Source organism: Colobus angolensis, unplaced genomic scaffold (genome assembly GCF_000951035.1).
Source record: "Colobus angolensis palliatus isolate OR3802 unplaced genomic scaffold, Cang.pa_1.0 Scaffold92, whole genome shotgun sequence".
Classification (NCBI taxonomy): Eukaryota; Metazoa; Chordata; class Mammalia; order Primates; family Cercopithecidae; genus Colobus; species Colobus angolensis.
This window is the reverse complement of record NW_012123154.1, coordinates 7,155,820-7,182,743: the sequence shown is the minus strand read 5'-3', so window position 1 is coordinate 7,182,743 and position 26,924 is coordinate 7,155,820. Positions and strand designations below refer to the sequence as shown.

General features: G+C 36.5%; 1 protein-coding gene across 4 annotated transcripts in view; it reads right to left on the bottom strand.

Moving 5' to 3' along the window:
* The window catches only part of ASPH (aspartate beta-hydroxylase), a 195,036-nt gene that overhangs the window by 146,755 nt on the left and 21,357 nt on the right, over nucleotides 1-26,924 (bottom strand). For 2 of the 4 annotated variants that reach the window (XM_011931942.1, XM_011931941.1), the window contains 7 exons: nucleotides 11,128-11,220; nucleotides 8,593-8,667; nucleotides 4,264-4,392; nucleotides 2,109-2,141; nucleotides 1,446-1,502; nucleotides 858-905; nucleotides 347-379 (listed from right to left, as the gene is read on the bottom strand). In XM_011931942.1, coding sequence (XP_011787332.1) covers nucleotides 347-379; nucleotides 858-905; nucleotides 1,446-1,502; nucleotides 2,109-2,141; nucleotides 4,264-4,392; nucleotides 8,593-8,667; nucleotides 11,128-11,220 — 468 coding nt within the window. Of the gene's footprint in view, nucleotides 1-346; nucleotides 380-857; nucleotides 906-1,445; nucleotides 1,503-2,108; nucleotides 2,142-4,263; nucleotides 4,393-8,592; nucleotides 8,668-11,127; nucleotides 11,221-22,286; nucleotides 23,120-25,787; nucleotides 25,830-26,924 lie in introns of those variants that run through there. The other 2 variants (XM_011931944.1, XM_011931943.1) reach the window with 2 other exon arrangements.

Here is a 26,924-nt window from a genome sequence, read left to right as displayed (position 1 = left end):
TGAGGCAGGAGAATCGCTTGAACCTGGGAGGTGGAGTTTGCAGTGGGCCAAGATTGTTCCACTGTACTCCAGCCTGGGCAACAAGAGCGAAACTCCATCTCAAAAAATAAAAAAAAAAATAATAAAATAATTTTAAAAATAATTAGCCAGGCGTGGTGGCACATGCCTGTAATCCCAGCTACTCAGGAGGCTGAGGCAGGAGAATCACTTGAACCCAGGAGGCGGAGGCTGTAGTGGGCCAAGATTGTTCCACTGTACAGCAGCCTGGGCAACAAGAGCGAAACTCCATCTCAAAAAATAAAAATAAAAAAATAAAAAAAGATAATAAAAGAAAGCATTTGCAAACCTTGTTCCTCATAGACTTGGTATGTTACATCATCTGCAAAAAAAAAAAAAAAAAAAAGAGAATAAAAGCAAAATAAGTATTAACTGAGTCATTCTATACACCTGTTCAGTTAAAACAAACAAAAAACTACTTAGTCATAAACACAGAACTCTATTCCTTCAAATATTAATGTCTGCACAGTCAGTAATAAATGCCTCTGCCCAAAAGCAACTAAACAGCAGGTAAATTATTTTCATTAAACTTTCTCAAATTGGCACAGAAGAATTTGATACACAAAAACAGCATTAAAATTTGACATCCTCTTTTGTTATGGAGGGGTTAGTTGATGAGGTGAAATATTAAAGCCTGATATTCTTATAACAGTCTAACTTTGTTATACAACAAAATGTCATGAATTAGATGCTGAAATTACTTCTTTGATGCCTTTAAAAGAAAAATCACCATGTAAACACAGCATGACTGAAAAATCTACGGTAATATTTTAAATCAAATGAAAATGCTCATCTAATACCTGTATCGTGGTGCGATCTTTCATCTTCTCCTACTGGTTCACTGGAATCTAAAAAACAAAAATACACCTTTGCCAAACAGGAAAAAACCAAACACACTGCCAGACAGCATTCTAGGAGATTCTTAAATTAATTATCTTCACAACTTTGCCAGATAGATGTTTTCATTATCATTTAATAAAATTTAAGCTGAATAACGTTTCACAATTTGATGTCTAAGTCACAAAGACAGGAAAAAGTAGAACTGGGATTTGTACCCAGCCTTGACTTTATAGTACATCACACTGCCCCTTCAATTTTCAAATACTCTTTCCTGCACCCTACCTACAATGACCAAAATCTCAACAGTGGTTTGAAAAATACATCTCCTTTTTCTCTCATCCCTCCATATGTCTCCTTTTTCACTCATCCCTCCATGTAGTATTAAACTACATTCAGACATTTCTATAAATATCTGACCAATCAAAAGTGATTATAAATACCATACAGGGATCTCTGTGTTGAATCACAATTGTTAACCCTGGAATAAAACGGCCTTGGCCACTGTGTCAATCAGAAAACACATACCAATAATTTAAACATTTACAAACCTGGATTTTCCTGCTCAGACATCATCTCTTCCATATCCTGATTATAGTCTTGTGAAACTATAAATTAGGGAATAATTAGGAAATTACAACTATGTCTCAAATAAGGAATACATGTAATATTCGAAACCAGAAAGACACACTTTTTAGTTATGATAGAAATGCAAAATTAAGTCATAATGATATTCAAACATGCTCATTCCTGGAACAAATAGGTATTAAGTGTGTTAAATGCCAAATGCAAAGCTGAATAAGAGGGGACTGTTATCAACTGGTTTATACTCAAACTGCAAAACAGTAAAGTGCTAACAGATGATGCGTCCACCTCCCGTGGCCATGCCCTTTAGGCGTGCTGGCATGTGACAAAACATGATTTAGACCTTTCATTGACTTTGTAATTGAAAGCTACAAAACATGCAATTCCACTGTATCTTTTGAACTAGTAATCCTACTGAGAATTTATCCTCAGGAAATAGGTGTCAAAACACAAAAAAGCATATTCAAAAAGAAATATCATAAATTATAAAACATATAATAAAATTATTAATTGCATATGCTGTGTATATTTAAATATATCATTAATAACAGGTATTATATACTTTATGATGCCCTTTTAAAGAAGACTCACCCTAATTAAGAAATAACAATATTAAATTAAAATCTCACCTGTCTCTTCCACATGGTAACTATGCTCGGTTTCTGAAAAAATATATATATTAGATTGATATTTACTGCCTTTACAAACTGGTATGTATATATCCTGTATAAGTACTTTGAATCTATGCGTATCATTAATTTTATTAAAAAAATTTAAAAATGGGATTATCAATTAAAGTGCTGTTTAACACTTTTCTATTTCACTAGAACTACACTGTGGGATGTCTCACACATTCTTCTTCTCAATCCACTCAACCCCACAAGGCTGACAACCACCACCCTTGGACTAAAGAGAGAGGACAACTTAGAGTGACAGTGACACAGGCCAAACCAGGAAAGCTGTTCATTTCTAATCCACTTCACATCCCAGTAGAATGTGCTATTTCCTGGACCTGTCCTACCATTTTCTAGAGCGAAAGTACAGCAACTATGGATGGGAACAGAGAAAAACAGTGGCAGAGGCTTTATACCCTTAGGGAGCTGAAGAGTAAATGTGTTGAACACTTAACCCATACACCTCAGATAGCAAAAGAGCTGCCATTGTATGACCGTCACCACACTTATGACCTTGTTAATTTTATTTAATACATATACAAAGAATAAATATTTTTATTTTCTGAAGACTTTTAACAACCAACTTTTAAGTTCAAACTGCATCTATGTCCTAATTAAAGATTAGAGCAGAAAGTAAGGTTTCTGCAATTTGTGAACTTCTTAGAAGTGTTTCTTCCTACTCCCAATCTGTGACTCCCAACTTTAATATCAAATTCCTCATGCTTCTGTTTATTTGAGCATCTTAACTGAAATTTGTTGCATAAGCAACATGTAGATACAAAATTCTGAGCAACTGTCAATCTTACTGAGCCATTTTGGCCAAAGACTGGAGAGAAGAAGCAACAGGAAATGTGGAAATCATTTTATCAGTATCCCTACTCAGAAACTGGAAACACTGTTCCAAAGAAATCATGACATAAATGATTACTAAAGGGATAAAGTTCTGAAGCTAGTCTATAAGTGCCTATTTTCAATGTGTACTGCAGCAAAAAACAATCATATAGATGTTCAAAAGGATTGTGTGCTTGTATTTTTCACAGAAAATTATGCATTATACACAATTCTTTTGAAAACAAAACCATCCCATATTTTTATGGGAAAGTGCATTTCCTGCTCTAAACAATAGGCATGGATGTAAGTTTTTGGAAATACATGTACTCATAAAGTAAGAGCTACCTGCTTCTAAAGTTATTTTCCAAAATATTTAGTATTGTGCAAAGTAGATAAACTACTTTTCATTATTTTTGTGCTTTTAAAAAGTGTTTGCTAACTGGACACACAACGGCTTATGCCTGAATCCCAACACTTTGGGAAGCTGAGGCAGGAGAACTGCTTGAGGCCAGGAGTTTGAGACAGCTTGGGCGACATAACCACCTTGCCACTATAAAAAATTTAAAAATTGGCAGGGCATGGTAGCATATGTCTGTGGTTCCAGCTACAGGAGAGGCTGAAGTGGGAGGATTGCTTGAGCCTGGGAGGTCAAGGCTGGAGTGAGCTGTGCTCAAGCCGCTGCATTTACCAGCCATGTTGGGTAGGATTTTATAAATAAGTTGTATAAAAACACAGCCACACTGACCCACTTAGGAACTATCGAAGGCTACTATTATGCTGTGATGGCAGAGTTGAGTAGCTGAACAGACTCTGTATGATCTGGGGAACCTCATTTACTCTCTGGCTATCTACAAAAAAAAAGTTTGCCAGTGCCTGGTACAGAAGCTAAGAATTGTGTTTTGCTCACTGTAATTACAGAGTTCATGTAAGAACATGAGCCTGTGATAGATTATCACGTCCAATATTTCATCAGTTGTTTGAATTTCATTTAACAAATAGCACCCTAAGCAGAAGAATACAGTAACACTAGTTTCCTGAAGTATTTGACTTACTATTTATAAGAAATTTGTATACTCTGAGTTTTCCTGAAAAGTGCTTTGAACCAAAATCAAGGAATCTATTTTAAGAAAAAATTCGCTTTAATTGAAGCTTTAAGCGTCAACTTTTAAAAATCTAAGCAAAAGTTAAATATCCATTTTAAAGGGGTTTAAGAAAAACTTCAGTAATTATAAGTCATTGATTATATTTTATCCTGAAACTTGAAAAAAAAATATTCTACCTTCATGAGATACTTCGACTTCCAGGGTCTTAAATCTATTATCTGTAACAGTCACCGTAAGAAACTCGCCATCCTCTTGTTGTGGTTCTCCTGTGGGTCCATCTTCTTGTTGCAAGTCTTCTCCTTCAACTATAACAATGAACAAAGTGACACTGGTTTATAGTGAGGACCCACTGGCAACAGCCAACTGAGACACAAAAGCCCCTTGTGAAGGGCCGCCACACACCTGCTCCTGCTGCTGGGGCTCCCCCTGCCCCTCCTTTTGGCCGCTGAAGACACCATTGTCCACTCTACAGCTATTTTCTTCCTCTGGCCAAGTGCTAATCTGTCTAAGTATATGTGGTGGGGGACAGGTTTCCTCTCATTAGGATGTTGTATATCAGGACAGGAAGCTTATATATTTTATTCATTATATATTCCCAGCCACCTAGGGCATGTCTAGCTATAGGAAGCACTCATTAAATATTTGATGAATGAATAAAATAATTCCTAATTATTACTAATATATTTGCCTCTTCAATTATCCTCAGGTCAGAGAAAAGGCTACTCTATGGCCTTTTCCTGGGAATTTACATAGAATTCCAGGTAACAACTTTAAATGACTATTCAAATATTCTATAGCAAAGAGTAACTAGCCACCTATCTAAATTATATGCTAGGGCCAGGCATGGCGGCTCACGCCTGCAATCCCAGCACTTTGGGAGGCTGAGGCAGGCAGATCACTTGAGGTCAGGAGTTCAAGACCAGTCTGGCCAACATGGTAAAACTCCATTTCTACTAAAAGTACAACAATTAGTCAGGCGTGGTGGCCCATGCCTGTAGTCCCAGCTACTTGGGAGGCTGAGGCAGGAGAACTGCTTGAACCTGGGAGGCAGAAGTTGCAGTTAGCCAAGATGGTGCCACTGCACTCCAGCCTGGGTGACACAGTGAGACTGTCTCAAAAAAATAAATACAATAAAATAAAATAAAATAAAAATGAATTATATGCTAGGTCACAGGTTTACCCGAATCATACTATATATTCAAAAGTTCCTATTAGGCTTTAAGTTATGCAAAGATGCCCACTTTCTCTTCTGTGATTAACTTCTATGATATACTGAACTGCTCTGCTTCTTTTGTGTAGAGGTTGGACATGTTACATTATTCCACTGCAACATGGTTAAGACTGGGTATTTCATCCCAATGTAACTTGACCTGGCTTCCAGCAGAGTATCTCCTGTGTACAATACTCTAAAGAACGTGAATGGGCAGGACTTGGCTTTGCAGTGCAGTTCAGGGATTAGGAGGAGTATGGTGTCTGGAATGCATGGCTGTAGATTCAGGCTCTTCCATACCAGCGTGACTGTGGGCAAATTACTTAACTATCCTGTGCCACAGATTTCTCCCATAAAATGGGAATAATATCTATTTATAACAATGTTGTGAAGTTTTATAACAATGTTGTGAAGATTAAAACACTTAGAAAAATGCCTGGCCCCAAGTATTTAGGTGTGACTATCATCATTATTAGAGTAATAATGACATTGTCATTTGTACAGCTACTGAATCACCCTACCTGCAACCCCAGCCCAGACTGCAAGAAGCCTTCCTTAGTTACTCTCCCTTTAGTGTGGCAAGGTGATGCTCTCGGGTGTTAGTGAATCAGGCAGGCCTATTTATGTTGATGCTATTTGTTTTCTGTCTTCTCCTCATAGCTTGCAATATTGTTTTTCCTCATTTCAGATTTTCTGCTATTCAGCAAACCACCAATTTGAATTTCTGTTGCACATTTTCCTTCTCTTTTTCTTTTTATCACACTCCTCTTTCCTTATTCTGCTTTCATTCTATCCACTGAAATTTGATGATTTTTACACTAGCAGGATTTAGCTTTCATATGCAGCTATTCAATGGAAGTATTCCCGTTTTCTGTAAGGAAACCAGTCAAACATTGAACACTATCTTTGAGTCTCCACTGCTCAGTGACAACCTACCATGAAAAATTTCCTAAGGGTTCACGAGACTCTAGGCACGGTCAAGCCCTCTGTAGCTGTTATATTCTCCCTGTGAGGTAGGTACTGGTATCCTACTTTGAAAGATGAAGAACTTGAAAAACTGTGCTAAAGCCACATGGCTAATTAATGGCAGATGCAGGACCTCAATCCAGTTGTGAATGCACCATGATGGAGGCAGCGAGGTTATGTTCAGTCTGAGAGATATGATTGGGCAGGGGTGGGACACACATCTCAGCGAAAGATATACCAGGTGCAGGGGTGCCAAAACAGTGATAGGCTTGGCAATTACAAGGAAAAGAGAGGCCAGTTGGGTTAGAGAAAAGTCACTGAAGGGGAAAAAGAGGCTGGGATCAGACAAGGCACAACTGGCTGGGCCACATTAAGCACAGGTTACAGAGGAGCAAGTATGGAAACAGGGAGACCCAGCGGGATGCTACTGTGCTACTGCAATGGTCATGGCAAGAAGCCACAGTCACACCGAGGCCCTAGAGAGCCAAAATCAGTGCTGGGGCAATGCTGACAGGATTTGCTGATGGATTATATGTGAGGAGAGAAGAAAAATCAAAGAAAACTCTCGAGTTTTCAAGTTAAGCAACTAAGAGGATAGGAGGACCATTAACTAAAATATAAAAAACTAGTATAAGAAATTTGGGGAGGATTGGGGTGAGGAGGAGCTGTGAGGTGTGGGAAGAATCATGAGTTCTGTGGCAAGCATGCTTTAAGTCTGAGACATCCATAAGACATCCAAATTGAGATGCCAAGTAGGCAGTTAGGTAAACCCGGAGTTTAGATGAGCAATCAGGGCTGCAGCTATATATTTAAAAGCTATCAACATACAAAGAATTATTTATAGCCATGAGCCATAAATGTGATTTTCTAAATGTGATTAAAGAAAAGAACAAGTCCAAGAAGGAGGCTGTGGCCAGGACATGGTGCTAGACTTGACTACTTCCCTCTTTTGGCTGCCTGCCCACCTCCCACCGCCTAAACATCTTAGGGGTCTATTTCTCTCCATCCCCTCCCTTGGCTGAGGCAAGTTTGCTACCATCCCAAATCATTGTTACCTGTACAACCTACGTCTCGTCTCCCAGCTGCACTCTTGAATCCCTCCCATGCATTTTCCATGCTGCAGACAGAAGGCACAACACTCCTAAATACCTTCCCCAATGGCTTCAGTTACTCTTAGAATCAAGTAAAAAATACTCTTTTTCTCATGACTCTCCACCTACACATTCCACGTGCCATCCACTCTGAACTACTTTCAGGTCCTTTCCTGTCTCTGGCATATGCCCTCTGCTTAAAATAGCACTGGCCTGGCAAAGGTCTACACCAGCCGCTTCTGACCCCGCTTCTGAGTAAGACCTAAAGAGCATCCCATGTTTTATTACCATAACAGCACTTACCCCATTATATTTAAATCACTTATTTATTTAGACTGGATTTTCCTTCTGTTAAGTTAAAGTTGGGGTGTGGTGGGGAGGGAAGGCGTGAGGAAGGGGAAGCCTGCACTTGCTCATACAGGCCAGTGAGTAGCTTTCCAGGTGGCAAAGAGGCTAGAAATAAAAGGGTACAGGCTCCTACGCCCCCAGCATCTACTGGCAACAAACAGTTTATACTATAGGGCATTGTTTGTTTTTAAGAAATATAATTTTATTTTCCTTTAGGCCACCCTTGGATCACCAAACCATCAGGAGAATCAGGATTCCAGAGCATCCTGCCCACTCCACCATCCCTTTTTGAGTTATGTTTTGGGATCACAATCTCTGTTTTTATCAAGGGATGCTTCAAGAAGCAGCCTTATAAAACCTTAAAACATTAGTTTCTGGATCCTCTACACAGAGCTCGCCATGAGAAACTTTAAAATTTAAGTACTGGGAAAATGTTTTATATTCTCAAGTTTTTTTTCCTGTCTGCTTAGTGCAACCTATCCAATTAAATGTGTCTTCGTTTTTGTTGTGGTGACCAGCCAACCATAAAGCGAAATCGAGGTGGAGGACGACACCTGGATAGGCCTGACCGTGGGCCTGTGTCCCACTTTTCTCCTCTCCGCCCTCCTCTTCTGTTCCTGATGGATCACTGTTTTCAATCTGTTCATTCTCATTTATTCCCACCAGTTCTCTCTTAGATGTATGCAGTGAGGTCCTCCACAGAGAAGTGGAATAAAGCAAGTTTGGTGCTATTTCAAAAACAACACCTGTTCTCTAACTTTGAATTCAAAAACTTTAAAAAACGCAAACACCCAATTAGCCTTTACATTTTAAAACAAATGTCCAAGTCATTTTACATAACTAAGTGTTATTTTAGTAACTCAAAACAAAGAGCAGATTTTAATTCATACCATGTTCTGCATGTACCATTTCATGGAGAAGGGACTGAATTTGTTCTTTTGCTTCATCTTCGATATTCTGAGGTTCTAAAATAATTGCAAAACATAGCTAAGTAGAAAAGTTCAAACATTAACATGGACCCCTAACACTCAAATATGGTATTAGTGCATACACATTAAAATGAACACATTTGACTAAGCAGCTATGCATTATTTCTGTCAGCTTACCATTTTTTGTTCTGTGCTGGCAAACATGGTAGATATGTGAAATTTGTTTTATTCTATCAACAGACTTAAGCGTTAAAAGACTTTCAATAAGATTTTTAAAGAAAGAAAACTAAGTCAGACTCAGATTTTTATTTAACAAAAGAGCCTTATTAAAAGCAAAATGACTCCAGTTTCTAGTTAATAAAATTTGCAATAATGATAAAATAAAGTGGGAAGAACAAAGCTTTCATAAAGGGAAATAGTTGGGAATAAAGACACAAATGTGGAAGACAACGTCAATACAGATTTAAGTATCTGGCCAACCATTATCTATCTTCCCTGAGAGGAGAAAGGGCATTCTTGCGGGTGGGAGGACTGAGTACTCAGAGGTGGCTGACTGCTCTCACTCAGGTTTGTCAGGAAGTGTCAGTAGAAAACCTTACATTGTAACTGACAATCCTTTCAGCTTTGGAGAACCACATCTGACACTGAAGTCCATAGACTCAAATAAAGTGAATTACAAAAGTGAACATAAATGATGACATTCCAAAAACACTGTGGTGTTTAACAGATTTTCAGATTTAACTGCAATATCACACAATGAACAAGGAGCTATAACTATATTGATACTGTTATAAGTTCTCTAGTAAATATAATCTATGTTCAGTGAATAAAAGTAGCACCACACTTGGTATCACAAATACCGTTATGTGAGGTAATGCCAGTGGCAACAGTTATGTCAAAGAGCTAATCTCCCATGACAAAACAATAGAATAAGTTAATTCAGACCTCAGGAAGGAAAAGAGTTTAAATGTAATATCTGCTATGCTAATCATACTACAAAATCATTTCCAAAGCATAAAAATGCCTATTTTTAATAATTGTTTATTATTTCACAAGCCATTTATATATGCAGTCTTGCGCAATTATAGAGTCTGCTGATTGCCGTCCACTCTCACAAAGCCTAAGATAGCTTCCTAACTGCATTTCCAGGTTCATAACTGCTGAAATCACCATCCAAAGAGAATGTAATTTGAGTTACCAGAAGTGGAGGGTGGTGCACTCTGCTCACTCTTTAATGGCTATCTTTGCCCAAACTGGTGAAAGCCTCAGTTCCTAGGAGCAGAATGTAATACCTCCACAACTGAGCCCTCACACACTTCTCCAGAATCATCTGCTACTAGCACCGGCTTTCAACTTAGTGAGGGCTCCATGTCATTTCAGCTTTCCATAATTTTGCAATGAAATAAACATTCAAATATTCTCTCCTCTGGAGGGGACTGGAAGATGCAGACGCCGGAGTGTAGTGGGTTAAAACAGTGAATGGAAAATAAGGTAAAAAAGTAATTGTGGATTCTTCTTTCAAAATTGTGGCTACTATAGAGAGGAGAGGGATTAGGTGGCAGATAAAAAGAAATGTAGGGGTCAAGAGCGGTTTTATTTTAGTACAAAGTAAAATTTGAGGTGCTAAATCCAAACACACATTAAATTATAAAATGTTTTAAAAGTTACCCTCTGTTCTGGAGCTATGGTATGATCATAGCAATTCTACAGGAATGAGAAAGAATACATTGTCCTAGGATTAAAAATTCAACAAACAACAAAATTCAGAGCAACATATTGGCCTTAAAGGAAGAAAAATCAAATGTTATTCCTCAGCACATGTGATAAAATCAGCCAAAGTACCATTTGGATCTAGTACTTTTCAGTAAATATGTAGTGTCATTCCTTAAACTTCCAATAGGTGGCATAAGAAAACCAGAGATTTAGAGACTGTATTAAATTTACTAACTTATTAAAATATTTCACGATTTTCTTACCTATAGTCATAGACTTTGGGTTAACTACAGAGATGCTTGATTTATGAACCCATGTAGACACAAAACAGGCTCCATAGATGGCCACAGGGAGGTTTGGGAAGTCTTTTAAGATAGACAGGAGACTCTCATATAAAAAAGATTGAGAAACCACTAGATCTATTAAATTACGTGACAAATGGTAACACGAGTGTAGAATTGTGTATATTTTCACTTTCAAGGTAATATAGTACAGTAGTGCTGGAATTGGAATCAAGAAACAACATTCAGTTCATGATGTTCCTAAACGTGTGGTTTTGGACAAAGAACAACTGTCTGCCTTAGAGCTGATCTTAAAAATTAAAATTATCCTATGCCAATTTCTACTAGAAAAATACTATATAATTTCAGACGAGAAAAAAAGTAGATATTTATTCTGTAAACAATGTGAAACAAATTCCAGGCAAAACAGAATTCTGCAAATGGGGATACCTGTCAGGTTCAGGCACACCTGGACAAGACTCGAGGATGAGGACAAGCTTACCTGCCTCCACAGGAGCCTGCTCCTCGGGCTCAGTGTGCGGCTCAGCCTCTTCCGGTGGGACTGCTGGCTCTGAAGTAGATCTCTCTTTAAGTCCTGCATTTTTTTATTCACAAAGTTAACTTGAGTTTTTGTAGGGTTTTCTGTCATATTAAACCAGGAAAAATAATATTCTCAAACATTTAATCAATAGTGCAGGTAATGAATAGTTTCTAAAATTGCATGCTTAAAAAGTGAGGTAGGAAAATAGTTTACTCTTCAACTTCATATTAAAGGCTCATGTGTTAATATCTTTTGTCTACGTTAGCTTTTTACTTCAAATTAAAACAAAATCATTGTTTAAATGTTCATGAATCTCTACAATAGTCATGTCTAAACCTGCCAAAAGTTCAATATGAGTTCAAGCTCCTTTTGTGCTCATAAGCGATTAATTCCTAAGTCCTGAAGTTTGAATTCAGCAATGAGGCAACTAAGACGCACTTGCATTTTCTGTTATTCAGGTACACTCAATGTTTTCACTTATATCTTTATTTATTCTACTTGAAAAACAGTTAAAAAGAAAAAGAAATCATACATAACTATTTATTATCTTCTAAAGGAAATCCCTACAAGTAATCATATTATTCTATAACAGCTAAAATATATGAAAATTTAAAAGTTCTTCTTCCTTTTACAAGTCCTAAGAAAAATAAGATATCAGGGTATATGAAAACTGATTTTAAAATTAAAGCCAGTCTAAAATCTATTATATTAAGTTGGTTATTTGAAGTTATTTGGTATTTTGTATGTGGAACATTAAAACAGATCCTCAATTAAATCCAACTATTTGGAAAAAAGCTAAATTCAAGAGTTCAAAGATTGCGTTTGCTGATCCTGGACTGCTCCTGACCTCATTAAGAATCTCCTAGCAAGCATAGTCACTAAAGGGAGTGCTCTGTGCATGCACAGCCTGCGGCAGGAAGGTCAAGGTGACATGAAGGGCAGTGTTCTAATCTTAAGCAGCTCTGTGCAGCTCATGTATGCACACTAATGTGGTCTGGAAAATTCTCATTTCGATGTATCACTCTTCTTTTTTATTATTTTTCCTTTTTCACTGTTTTTTCTATGTCTCTTCATTTTTCTTTTATCGACAAAAACATACTCCCACGTTCCTCTTTCCAAATTTTAGAAGAGACAGAGACAGACACACAGGACCCTGCCGCATCACTTACATTTCCTGCAGTTACCATTTGCAACACGATTTCCACACAAAACTCACCACTAGTACACCTGACATCAACACATACAGTTGTGTTCTACACCTAAGTTACCTCTAACTGTAAGACAGATCGCAAACGGATTATACAGAGGTCCTAATCGTAGTTCAAGTTCAGGGAGGAGGAGGTAGAGATGAAGGCCTAGTAAAAGACATCATATTTCAAATTCAAATTTAGGGCTGCCCTCCCTTTCACCATTTAAATAATCATTTTTACTTCCCTCAACTGTTAATGGAACAGGTACGGAATGATTCATTGCCAAGTTCTGCTGAATGAATGGGAAAAAGCTTAAGAATCTCAAGAATCAAGTAATTTATCACTCTCAGCACCTCAGCTAATACTTGGCACATAGCAACTGCTCAATGAACACTTGCTGAAGAGCTGAATACACCCAGTGGTGTGACTACTCTGCTAAGTCTAAATGGCTGTGGAGCTTCCCTGCAGGGCCAGGGCTTCTTAGGCGCATCGCACTCCAGTAGCTGAGTAGAAGAGGGAAGGGGACTCACATTAGTACTTCTCTACTCCTATGTACCAGAGATCCGTATTTTTACTCCAGCATCCACCACTTCAGTGCCATGAGTCTAGTTTGCCTGAGACACTCCCAGTTTATGTCTGCTATCCTGGAATTATTTCACTCTCGAAACTATCTGTCTGAATGAAAAATTACAGGGTCATCCTTCACTGACCCCACTTGTAGCAGGCTCTCAAACTGTGTTCCATATGTTATACAAGCAATGAAATGTTTTCTCACCAAACGATAAAGATTTAAACTGCCTGAAAACCCCATTCTTAATGAGTTTAGAAGTTTCATTTGAAAAAAAAAATTATAATGCTACATGTTCAAATACTACTAGTATACCAACATTCCGACATACAATGCCTCTGAGAGTCAGCTTTCTCTAGCCAACTTAAACTTATTTGTCTCTAAAATTGAAATTGCAAAACATAGGAAAAACAGGAGAAAGCAAAAGCACATAGCAAAAAATATTCATTTTTTTTGCCCTGTCCAAAGTGGAAGGTATATTATAAAATAGTTAATGCCTGGTCATAGCTATTTCCAGAGATGAAATCAGTACAAAAATAAACAATATTGTGAACTTCAAAGAAGCTGAGATCGTATTATACCTTTCCTCCTCTAGACCTCTATAAACTTTTTAAAACTTAACAAAAACACATTCTAGACTACAAGTGCTTTAACAACCCATATGGATGAATTTGCCCTACAAGATTTTATTTCAGTGTTTCCAAAAAACTTTTTGCCATCCAAACTCATTTTAGTTCTAAAATTTGAGGGAAAAAGCAAGCAAAAATGAATTAAGAAAAGTAAATGCATATAAGCTCAATTCAGTCATAGGAAAGGTTTTCAAAATGGATTTATTATGAGGTACAAGTGGCAATGATGTAGCAATGAAATAAATATTCAAAATTATGACATTATGACGTTCAAAATTATGACATGAGATGTGTCTGTTTTGATGTTCCTGGGGCTGCAGTTACCAAAACGCCAGCTTACAACGGTTGAGCAGGAAGGAAATGTATCATCTAACTAAACAAGAAGTGCAGAGGCGGCTGGCTGCATTGCAGGTCAAGCTTCACCCTCAGGCTGGCAATCAGAGCTCCCCAGCTGCAAGCTTCTTTTTCAGACAAGGCGATATCCAGAAGCAAAAGGAGCATCTCTTGCTCTGCTTCTTTCTTAGGCTTCAGGAAATCTTTTCCAGAAGCTGCCAGAAGTCTTCCTTTTCAGTGTTAATCATCAGGACTTCCATTCCTACGCTGGCAAAAGGAACAGGGTGTCCACAGCTGCCTTCCAGTCATTACGTATGGTGAATAGATACTGCCAGTCCACAGCAATGGCCACAACATGATTTGGAAAACACATTAATTCCCTTAAAACATACCTTGGTTTTAGTTCTTTCGGTTCATCAGATAAATTTGGAAATTATAAAACATTTGCATTTAATCACTATATAATTGCCCCTCCAATTTTAATTAAAAATAGATGAAGCTATGAAAAGCAAATGAAATCAGCACTTTGAATCAACCACTTAGAGCAAATATGATAAATGACACAAATACCCAAGTCCAGGATTAGCTTACTTTATTCACTGTTGCCCATAATGAGAAAGAATCAACATATTTCTTTCCATAAATATGTAGTAGTTGTAAACTTACTAAATTGTATGTTGCATTTAATCGTTCAACAAATATTTAGCACATATTAATTCAAGGCATTTTTCTACAGTAAATGAAAACAGCACACCTACCTTCTGGGGGAGAGAGCAATTTAAAAAATAAGAAACATGAACTATTTAGAGTATATTGGATGTGGACAGACGGTACGGGGAAGACACCGAACAGGAGCACATTAGGGAAAAGTGGGGGTGGGGACTATTCATAATACTTGGTCAAAAGGACTCACTGATAACATGTGAACAGACCCTGAAGGAAATCAGGGATGTGGCTATGTAACACGTCTGTTTCAGGTAGGGAACTGCAAGTTCAGTCATGTGTTGCTTAACAACAGAGATACATTCTGAGGAATGTGTGGAAATGCACGTTGAAATGTGCCATTAGGAAATTTTACCATTGTGGGAACATCACAGTATGCCTAGGCAAACTTAGAAGGTATAGCCTGCCACACACCTAGACTGTATGCAATATCCTATTGTTCCCAGGCTACAAAACTGTACAGCACATACTGTACCGAATACTGCAGACAATTGTAACACAAAGTACTTGTGAATCTAAACATAGAAAAGGTACAGTATAAACATGGCACTATGATCTTATGGGACTGCTATAATACATGCAGCCCATCCTTAACCAAAATGTTAGCATGAAGCACGTGACTGTAAGAAATTCCTCAACTGGGAACACATTTGGCGCCAAGAAGAAAGGTGGCTGAGGCACCAAGAGAGGTGTGCATATCAGAAAGGCCCTGGATGCTGGATCCAAGGACTGTGACTTGAGGGAACACAAAGGATTTACTTCTCATAAGAGTTATAAGCAAGCCACTCCCTCAAGAAAACCTGGCAAATAATTATAAACTTATTTTGTTTCATAGAATTTCATACACCTAGCCCCCAAAATCTAGAAAGTTTTTTAAAATTAGTGTTTTAATCTTTGGTTTACTAATTCAAAGGTGTACAGATGAAAGAAAACGTGTCCTTACTAATTCAGGTTACTCCAGCTAGGGTTATCTGTGAAGGGTGAGTGCTCAGAAGTGGTACTGTGTCAATTGCAAGGAGTCTAGCAGTATAAATAAGTTTACCCCAAGAATAAGGCTCATAGGTACATGAAATTTGAGAAACATTCTGGGAAATCAATACACCAGAAAGGCATGCATACTAGGTAACCATGCTAATCCTCACTGTTGCTCCTGGCCTGTATAATCAGTGAATGCAGATCTTCCTCAGTATACCAATAGCAGTCTCGGAACTTATCAAAATTCTGAGACCACCAGGTACTCACAGCTGCCCCATGATATGCAGTAACAGCCATTCCAGATTCAAAGCATCTTTATGTAACCCAAGCTGGACAGACAGACTTCAAAGAGACATAAATTACAAAAGAATTAAACACTGCCAATAAGGTTCCCAAGAGCCTGGTTTCAGCACCAATGAAGGGACTCAACAAAGACTGGTGAGAGTGGACTCACTTTAACAACATGAAAAATACAGTTAAAGGACATGCAACTCAGCATGGTTCGTAAGAGTTCAGGCACCTGGGACAAGAGGATGCCTTTGAATTCCATGTGAATTCTATCTCAGCGTTAACCACAGCTACACTTTTTGGTTTCCACAAATGCAAAAAAGGGGACAAAACAGGACCCCTAAGAAGGGCTTTAAGAATTAAATGAGATAATTTGAATAAGTATTTTTCAAAAAAACTACCATTTATTTCTTCTAAAAAAAAAATCTTTACATCCCCTCCCTGCCAGTCACAGGCAACTTCCAAGGTAGTTAAAACACTGCAATTACTGAACAATCTTTTGGGTTCTTTAAAAACACACACACACGGTTTATCTTCTTGAATTTTCTTCAACGGTATACATACACCTGAAATATTTTTAGATAATTTGTTTGGTATATTCACCATTCAATAAACAAACATTGAATGCCTATTAGTGTCAGTTATTAGGAAAGGTGCTGGAGATAAATCGTAGTCTGGCAGCAAAGTCCAGGAATGAGGCAAGGTGATGAGGGTGGTAACTGGAGTATGCGGGGTGCAGCCACTTGGGAGGGTCAGAGACATCTGAGTGCAGAGGTGATGACTGGGCTGGGTCCTGTGGGAGAGACAAAGGCAGCCCACCACACAGAGCAGAAGCACGTTCAGGAGCATGTTCTAGGTGGAGGGACTAGTGGGTCGTACTGACAATTGCTCCAGTCTCATTACTTTCTCCCTCAGCCCCTTGCTTATTTCGTAGCATTTCACTGCAGGGATTGCAGCCACCTCAATCTCTTGTATCCCCCATGCCTTGCCCATTCCCCGGCGTGCTGTAGATACTAAAAAATATTAGTTGAGTCAATAAATGGGAATTACAGACACAGCATGTTGGTGTTATATAATTATCAAAAACAATAAGAGCTTTAAGCATAGATCATCTTCCTCTAGTAGGATACAAGAGAAGTGATACATAGGCAAAGAAGATGGAAACAAGAGGCAGACCTCGATGATGTATGCATACCTGACATAACATGGAGCAAAAAATAGATACATAAAGTGAAATCAAATGAGACATTACATGAGAACAAAGAAGAAAGAAATGGATGACCTTCTGCTTTGTAGGGCTTACACAGCTCTTGCAGAAATTGATTCCTATGTAAAAATGATAGCCAAGGAATAAACATCTAGCTTACACAATTATATTCTTAGGCAAAAGGAGAAGGAAGGATAAGAGACAAAACACTGTTACTGAGAAAATCTTTCAGATTAGCCCAAACTAGGTTTTCATGAAAATAACCTTATGGGTCTGCTACATATCACCCATCCTTTAGTTTCCTAAACACAAAAACTTTCCTTTTAAACAGAATAGGGCAAAATGGAGAGAGCTTAACAGCAAAATAAACTTCATTACCTGACATCTAAATGGCAATATTTATTACCAGGTCAACATTCTCTTATATTCTTTCAATGGTCTAAAACTATTGTTGACCAATAATTGTTTGGAATGAGATCTCTCTCTTCTCCCTAGTTTTTTTATTTTTATTTTTAAACATAATTTCAATTTCTATTTAGATTCAAGGAGCACATGTAAGTTTGTTGCATGGGTATATTGTGTGACTTTGAAATTTAGAATGTGAATGATTCCGTCACTCAGGTAATGAGCATAGCACCCAATTGTTAGTTTTTCAACCCTTGTCTCCCTCCCTCTCCCCCTCTCTAGAAGTTCTAGTGTCTCTTGTTTCCATCTTTATGCCCATGAGTACCCAACGTTTAGCTCCATAGCTTCTTATTCTGAAATACCTATTTTGGCCCATCCCATTCACCTCTCTGTATTTGGGCAGGGTGAGAAGTAGGAATGGGATGGGTAGAAAAAGGGGAAACAAACTCCATCATCTGCCTGCTTTCAGTGCACCAATTCCTCCTCCTTTTGGCAAAAACACACTAACTTCCTTAGGGGAATCCAATTCTTCTTTACCCAACACTTTAAAAGTGGGCACTCACATATCCCAGGGTGTCACCAATCACAGCTTTCTTATCTCCCACCCCATAAGGAGTAGGGTTGAAGATGAGCACACGAGACTGCCTGAGAAGAAAGCCAACATTCTTGAGGGTACATAGACAGGTGAAGGTTGAGAACATTGTTTGAGCACTTAGATCCAGCATAACAAAAGAAAAAAGCCAAAACTACTCCTGGGCTTTACAATTATGTCAGTCAATCCATGATTTTTGTCCATGTAAGGTATCTGTATGAATTTAATACCATGGATGTAACCCAAGAAATTCTGGAGAACATTCAGAAGTAAAACTAAATATATTCCTAATATCCCAAGGCAGAATGATAGATGTACTTTCCATAGAAACATAGTTACAATGAGACTTGCAGAACTGGATATTAGAATTAAATCAATTTTTGTGGACCACAGTAAAAAATAATCTCTGAAGACCATAAAATCACGTCTATGGAAAAATGTGATCTGAATACAAAACAAACATAAGTTTTTCACAATTAGGCTGGTTATTAGGCTTCTCGATTGTACCATATACTTAAGGCTATAGTTTATTTTGTAACTTTTTGTCTAGCCTTTATATCTTGCATTTTCATGTTGTCACAATATTCTTTTAAAAACTAAGCATTCTTATAGCTTCAGTCATGTGTAACATTTATAATTATTTGCATTCGCTCCCTCAATGATCTCAGTAGAATAAATCAGGCTGCAGTATACTCATTTCACAAAGACACATTCATTACAAAGGATAAAAGACTTAAATATTTGTTTTGCAATCTGTTGACAAAAGTAGGAACAGGAATCACAGTTTCAGTGCTTCCAAGTTTTTAAACCCTGACTGACACATCTTGGTTGACTATTACTATTATTATTCTACCAATGAAAAAGGGAAACAGAATGCCCAACAATGTGCTGGCTGTTGACACATATGCAACATTGACTGCTTCTGAGAACCACCTTGAGGAACAGCCATGGTCTTCAGTTTACAAATAAGGAAAACAACCATTTCCAAGATGCATTTTACAATGGAATCTGAGCAATCAATTTTGAGAATTATTACCAGTGGGCATTAACAGAAGAAGGAACAATTGAGGACACAGGAGAAAGAAATCAATGTGAAGAGATAGAGCCTAAGTCACCAGACCCATTTCATGGACAATAACATTACAGTTAACTTAAAACATTTCAAATTAAAAATAACACTTGTTTATTCCTTTTCTTTTTCAATCTATGGGGAATCTTTATTATCCAAGTATTATTATGAGGAGCTCTGACGTTACAAACTTGAATAGCTGAATAGGTCATAATATAAAATATTCTCAATAAAGCAACTACCTACAGAATTAACTCAAGTAGTCCTCTGGATTAATTAGAGTGTTCATGCTGACTGATTTGTATCAATTTCTTCATCAGTGTCTCATTGTGAAATTTTGAGAGGATCATCTATATACAATGCAAATTACCTATAAAGTAAAATTGAAAATCTTGTTTTTTAAAAAAATTCAAAATGGTGACACCAATGATGTTAGGAATAACTAAAATTCATTCACATATGAAGCCATTAGAAAATGAAACAGAAACTAGATGACACAACAAATGACCAAAAATTCAATGATGATATAAGTGCTTCAAAAGGAAGTATCTAAATATTACAATATATAGAAGATATAAGATCATCCTTGGAAAAATTCATTGGCACTCAAATATTTTCACAAAATTGACTATCTTAACAATGATTGTACTACTAAAATGTGAAATGTCTTTTTCTTACAAAGTTTACGAAAACTATGCCAACAATGTCATTTAAAAGATTTGTAAGTATCATGTCATAATATAATTTAAATCAAATGTTGTCAGGGATAAGGCAAAATAAACTTACATTTTTAGTAATTATCCCCTTTCAGGTCTTCCCAAAAACAGCTTCTGACTCCCAACTACTTAGTATTGTGAATTTCTTGTCCCTGTTGTAGCTGGCTTATTTAAAAAGGTAACCTTTCTGGTTTTAATTATACTTAGAAAACAATATGAAGTAAACAATACAAAAATAACCTACTGAATAAAAAGTGTAAAACTGAAGAGTGCAATGCATGACTTTAACCCACTAATCATGACTGAAAGCTTGTTTTTACTTGAAGCTTAAGTGTTAAGGCAGTTGGATAAAGTGTGACTTCAACTTCAATAAAAGTTAGTTGAAACATTTACAAAAAGAAAAGAGAAGGAAAGGGGAAAAGAAGAGAGAAGGGAAAAAATAAATCAAGTTCTAGTCTACAAGTGCTTTTAAAGGATCTTTAAATGTTTTAGCTGAGGGGTTTCAATTCTTGAGCTAACAGTCAAAGGAAAAAATCAATGATATAGCCAAAACATTTCAAAGTACTGTACTAAATAGCAATAGACAATTTTTATGTGCTTATGATGATTAGGTTGTTCCAAAATATTTTCACTCATTTGTTTAGAATTTAGTATTTATGTACTTTCTGCCCCATAGACATTGAGCTTAAAAACTAAGGTAAAAATTACTAGAATGCTCTCAACAAGTTCACTTATAATTGTTTGCCCTTCTTCAAGGGAGAACAAAAAAAATCTTTAGAGAAGACAGCACTTAATATTTTGTACATAAGTTTTTAAAAAAAGCATTCCACTTATCACATGAGAAAAGATCTAACACGGGGATATGGTTTGAGAATCGTTTAACTTTCATATGCCTGGGGGACATGTTCTGCTTCTTGTTCTGTCCAGTTCTCAAAGTCTCACTTTCTTGTCCCAGAAGCCCTATGTTTGATGAATTTTGAGTGGGACCCACTCAACTCCCACTCCAAAGCTTTGTGCACAGGTGTGCGCCTGGGAAGAATCGCCATCTTCAACTACAAAAATGGTCCCAGATGTTCACCAGGCCTAAGCAGGCCAACTGGAACTCTCTCTCCCAGAGCCATCTGCATTGGGGTTGGTAAATTAGAAAGACTAGTCTAGAGCCTGCTGAGGGCCATCTTGGTTACCAAGTGGTAGCATCTCCAAATAGAATAAGCCAGCCAGAAACCAGCACAGTGAAGATTTGGGAAGTGAGCTAAGATGAATCCTGACAAATCAAAACATAAAACTCCAAGTTGTGTTAGTTTTTAAGCAATAAAACAGGATTATATTAGAGATGTTATCCTCCAGGATTTCATCTCTGTTGCATAATTCTATTAAGTTGAAATTTCTGTCAACTAAATGTCGTAAAGTATTTGACTTTAAATAGTAAAAGGCATTAACATAAGAAAAAGGTGTACAATACATTTAGAAATATTTACACTTAAATGTCCTCATTTCTGAGTTGAAATATCTTTAACTAGGCCAAAAATCTCTATTTTTAAGATCTTCAAAGAAAAGTAAATAAATATGTTTTAAAAAATATGGTAGTAGCATTTTTTATTTTGTTATTAAAAACCCTATTTGAAAATAAAATATTTGTGGTAGCATTTTTGATTCTGTTGTTAATAAGGCTAACAATAACAGAATCAAAAATGCTACCACAAAGATTTTATCATTATCAACTAACTGCATCTCACAGTAGTCACAATTAGATATTTAATATTTGAGGCACAGAATAGTACAAACCATTTGTAGAATTATATTTCTGACTAAAACTTCACTTTTATTAAAAGTTTTCTGAGGTGCTAAATTCTGATCTCTATTTAGAGATTACATTTGCAATTCCTTAGAAATGGTAAACAATAACGACACAATCAAATATGAAAAACGTATGCCATTCAACCAAAATAATAGAAAAACAGTGTGATATAAAATGAAAGTACATCCTAATCTGAAATAATTAAAACCTTTCTACAGTTATTCTAAGACTATAAAGGTATCATAAATAAAAGTGTTCTGAAATTGTTCTTCTAAATACAATTCTCCTCTTTATTTGTAGCTATGGCCAGAGTTCTCGGAGCAGTGTATGTGGCACACGGTAAGCACTATGTGCTAGATGATGGGAGAATGGTGGGGTTGTTGTAAGGAGGTCAGGAGTGAGAAGCATGCAGGAGTGAGGGGCAGGGGTGAGGTGAGGAGTGAAGGAAAGGAGAGAGTAAAAGACTCCGGGAGGGAGACTAGAAGAGGGGAGAGAAGAGGGAAAAGGGGAAGGAGAACCCATGAAAAGCCTGAAGAATGGCCCCTGAAAGGCTGTGGGAGGCCTGGAGGGGAGGAACTCAGGGAAGCCAGTGACACATGAGCCTGGGGAAGTGCCCATGAGAAACAGGGAAGCAGGAAGGGTAAGGAGGGAAGAAAACAAAGGGCAAATCCTATCTCCCTGAGTATTTAGCACACTTGAAGAAGTTATCAGGCTTTTTTTTTCTGCATAGAAATAACATTTAATATCTTAATATTCTTATTTAACATCAATGAAAGTATTTATTTAATACATTAATCCATAAAAATTCATGATACATATACATTTGTAGGAATACATGATCAATAAATAGAAGTTATTACATCGTATTCTATAACATATTTTAAAAATGTTTTTACATTTAGAAGCATGAGACGGTATATTTAAATTTCAGATAATTCACTTGCTGAGCACCAATAATACATTCAATGGCTAATTTACACACCTTCACCAATCAGAGCAATATTACATTTTCCATTTTGTAACAAATTGCAATTTTCCATTTTGTAACAAATTGCAATCTGGAACATGACCATGTTCTGAGATGAGGATGCCAGAGCTTTAGTAGTTTCTTTTCTGGGTACTTCCCTTTGTTAAGTGTGCATATCTGGTAGAACTTCTACTTTCCTTTCTGTCATCTTTGTCTCTGGATGCCATTTTACTAGAAACATCCTTTATATTTGTTGATTTTTTCCTATTTTCCTTGGTTTTGGCACTTTTTTCTAGGTCCACTTTCTCTTTTTCTCTGTCCTTTTTACCCTTAGGAGACTCCTTCCTGGATAGGTCTGCATCAGCAATTTTCTTTTCCTTTCGGTCATCCTCTTTTTCTTTCTTCCCCTTTTTTCTCTCTTCATTCTTACTTTCCTTCCTTGACTCAGGTTTCCCTTTCTCCTTCTTGAGCTCTTCTTTAGTGAGTTCTTTAACTTTCAGATTTTCCAATTAAAGGAAAAAATGTTTATTGACAAGATCTCTTAATCACAGAACAGGAAGTTAGTGAAAAGGTATTCTCTTTTTCTCCACACACAGGAAATGCACATTCAGAAAGTTACTTTAATTCACTAGTCTTTATGGTGGCTAAAAATAGATGCAAACCTCTATAAAATATCAACTATTAAAAAATGCTAGAAGCTTGTCATATTTTCCATCTTGAAATATAGTATGACTTATCTTAAAACATTAACATGCAATATTATAAAACTGCACCATGAAAGCAGTACTTTACACAAACTATTAACTCACACTTCATAACTATAATAACATAATTAAAGGAACACTGGCAACATAAGAACAAAGTTTTCGTAATTTGTAAGAATATATACAAAGATAATTTAAAATGTTTAGCTCAAACAAAAACATATGTCCTTAAAATACACGTGCTTCTTTGAAGATTAATATATGTAAATAACACTAAATATAATTTAATTTTCTTAGTTAACTAGGCAAAAAATTGTCATGTGTATGAAATTTTTAAATCATTTTAAAATTGCAAAATGATTTAAAATTTTAGAAACAAATTTTAAAAATTTAAAAAACACTACATATCTATAGTATTTAAAAGGAAAAATTAGAATTCCCTTTCTGCTTATGTTCATCATGAAATCAGTATTCCTTTAAGTATGTTTCCCTGTTAATTCATGTAGAGCCACTCAAGCTAACACATGTCTTCTAGTTCACAGGGTTGCGAAAGCAATTAAATGAAATACACAGCTAATTCCAAATCTCATGGAAGGTATTGCTTTCAACTTGCTTTACATGGTAATAAAGCAGTTAGCAAAAGCTCTGAATTTCATCTGTTTGTACTCTCATGAGGAAATCATAAGGTAAGGTGTTTACAATGCCACATTTAAGCAGAAACAATGCCACATTTAAGCACAAAGAAGATGAAATAGTTATTTAATATAATAAAATGTGAAAGATGTTTTTGCCCATCAAAATCACGTAAAACTTACATAGCACAAACGGTATTCAAAATGAGCATTAGATTTGCAGTGCTCACTAAAAGTACTATATCTTTCTAGGCTGTCTAATAAAACCTGGATTAACGAACAAAAACATCACATAGGGTTTCTCCATTAGTTGAATTTCCTGGTGATCAACCAGGAGATTCTTCAGTTCTTCCTAAAAAACCTTATTAAAGTCTTTTAAGAATACAGAACAGAATTCATTCAGGATCATGCTGAGTCTTCATTCTACTTCAGTAGAATAGTAACATAGATACCAGCATTGCAAAAGAGTAAAATGCATGTGCAATGCTATCGTGTCTTATTCTGCAAACTGCTTTTAAAAATATTCAGTCTTTAATGTTTAATTTGCTTCTCCAGATCAAGAAGTAAAATATTTTATTGTCCCTTTGTTTCATCACTATTTCTATAAAAATAAGATGGTAAAAATTGTTTTCGTCTCCAGAAATTATTCAGGAGAGATAGGTTAAATCATTAAAAGTTCCTGATCTTAAAATATAAATCACAGAACCCTGTGAATCACATACTATGTCTCATCTGTTCATATTTCACCAAAAAACAAACTACAAACAATACGCCAAGCCCTTGAAATGATCACAAGATTATCACAGGCTTATAAAGAAAAACATGCACATCCCCCATGCCTTTATCCACAAAGAATATGACTACTAACATATGAACAAGAGTAACCACTGGCATATAAAGTCAGGCCGTAACATTGAGCTGCTAGTCTACAAACGGCTGACAGGTATAATAACTTATTTATTATTAGTAGTATTTTGAGACAGAGTCTCACTCTGTTGCCCAGGGTGGAGTGCAATGGCAGAATCTCAGCTCACTGCAACCTCCACCTCCCAGGTTTAAGTGATTCTCCTGCCTTAGCCTCCTGAGCAGCTGGGATTACAGGTGCCTGCCACCCAGCTAATATTTGTATTTTCAGTTGAGACACGGTTTCACCATATTGGTCAGTCTGGTCTCAAATGCCTGATCTCACGATCCACCCACCTCAGCTTCCCAAAATGCTGGGATTACAGGCGTGAGCTACCGTGCCCGGTCAATAATTTTTAATGAATTAAAATATCCAACACAGCAAATTCTATGTCAATGTAATGCAGGGTTCTACATTATACATGTAAGTTTTCATTTTACTGAAAACTACACATTTGAATCACACTAGCTTTTACTGTGCTCTAAGACAGAGTGTCATGAGAGCTTTTGGAGAAATAAAATCAATTACTGAAGACTTCATCTTTTTTTCCCAAAAGTAATTCAAAGAAATCAAAGTAAGAAAGGTTTTAGGGAACAAGGTAAGATGTGTACATGTAAATTTAATATATACATCATAAATATAACATGATATTTGTATAATATATACATTCTTAATTTAAAGACTGTTACAAAGCTTTGATAACATGAAAAGATAATGACTTAAAATTATAGGCTTGAAGCAGAAAATTATTTGATGAAATCTTGATAAAACTACTTATAAGCTAAGGTGCGCACCCAAGCAAGACCCAAAAGCAATAATGTTTAGCATTAGTAGCAAGAATGTTACATTCCCAGAAAATGTCATGCATTTTCAAACATTAAACTTGATTCACTCAAGGCTAATTTGAAAAAATGAAAATACCTTTAGCCTTAGTTTTTCTCTTGGCTACCCCATTGGGTCCTTCTGTTGATATTTACAAGATGAAAATGGGTTATAAACAGAAAATTTAATGGAATTCAAAAATAAGTGTCTATTAAAAAGGTAAAATCAATGCCACTATAAATCATGTTAAGTTACTTAAATTCATCATTAAAAAACACTCCAATATCTCTCTTATTTGTCACTTTAAAGCCTTCCTTTCACTGTCTTTAACAGGTAAATGCATTATAATTGGCCTATGATTTAATCAACTTCACAATTTGGCTTAGATCTTTAAGAATTGTTGGCGATAGAAATCCTTAATTGCCTCTGGAAATGGCATTTTCTACTCAGTGGTAGACTTTCGCTTGGGACACAGATGATCAATTAAAAGTACCAGAGTGAAGGACCAAGGACCTTACTTCACTACTCAATCACATTTGCCATCCAAAAAAGGATAGCATATTTTGATAAGAGTTCATCTTTACTGTTTGAACAATCACTGCTCTTCCATCAGTTCGAATTGTCTTAAACAATTATACGAGCAAGTAAGAATGACAGTATTATATACATACATATTACATTTTTCACTCTGAAAACTTTGCAATAACTTTCTGTTTCCTCTCTTGGCAAATAAAAGTTCTGATAACGGATTTATTTTTGAGTCTCTAACAATATACCTCTAACTCTTATTCGAACCAGGCTGTACTTAGCATCCCAATGAACTGATCTTCCCAATTCTCTCTCTCAATCACATAAAGGCTGGTTTATGCTACGTACTGGCAAACTTTGTAAAGTTCCAATCCAAGTTGCCAATACATTTCTTAGGCACATTAGGGTTGGAGGTGCAATGTTTAGTGTTCATCTCCTCAGGAAGGGTGGCATAGCCTGTCACTAAAGAACGAAGGTCTAAGGTGTGGTCACAAGAACGTCCCCAAAGCCATCTGACATTTTTCCAGCTGTAAATTGTAAAACCCACTCTGTACCTTTCTCAAAACTTCTACTTTCAGTATAAGATGTTTGTACTATTATATTGTTCAAACCTCCCCTTTCACTATTGATAGCAATTTGTATCTATCGATTGAGGTCATCCATTTGAGAATGGTAATTTATTTTGGTTGAAATATCAATATTCTTCAA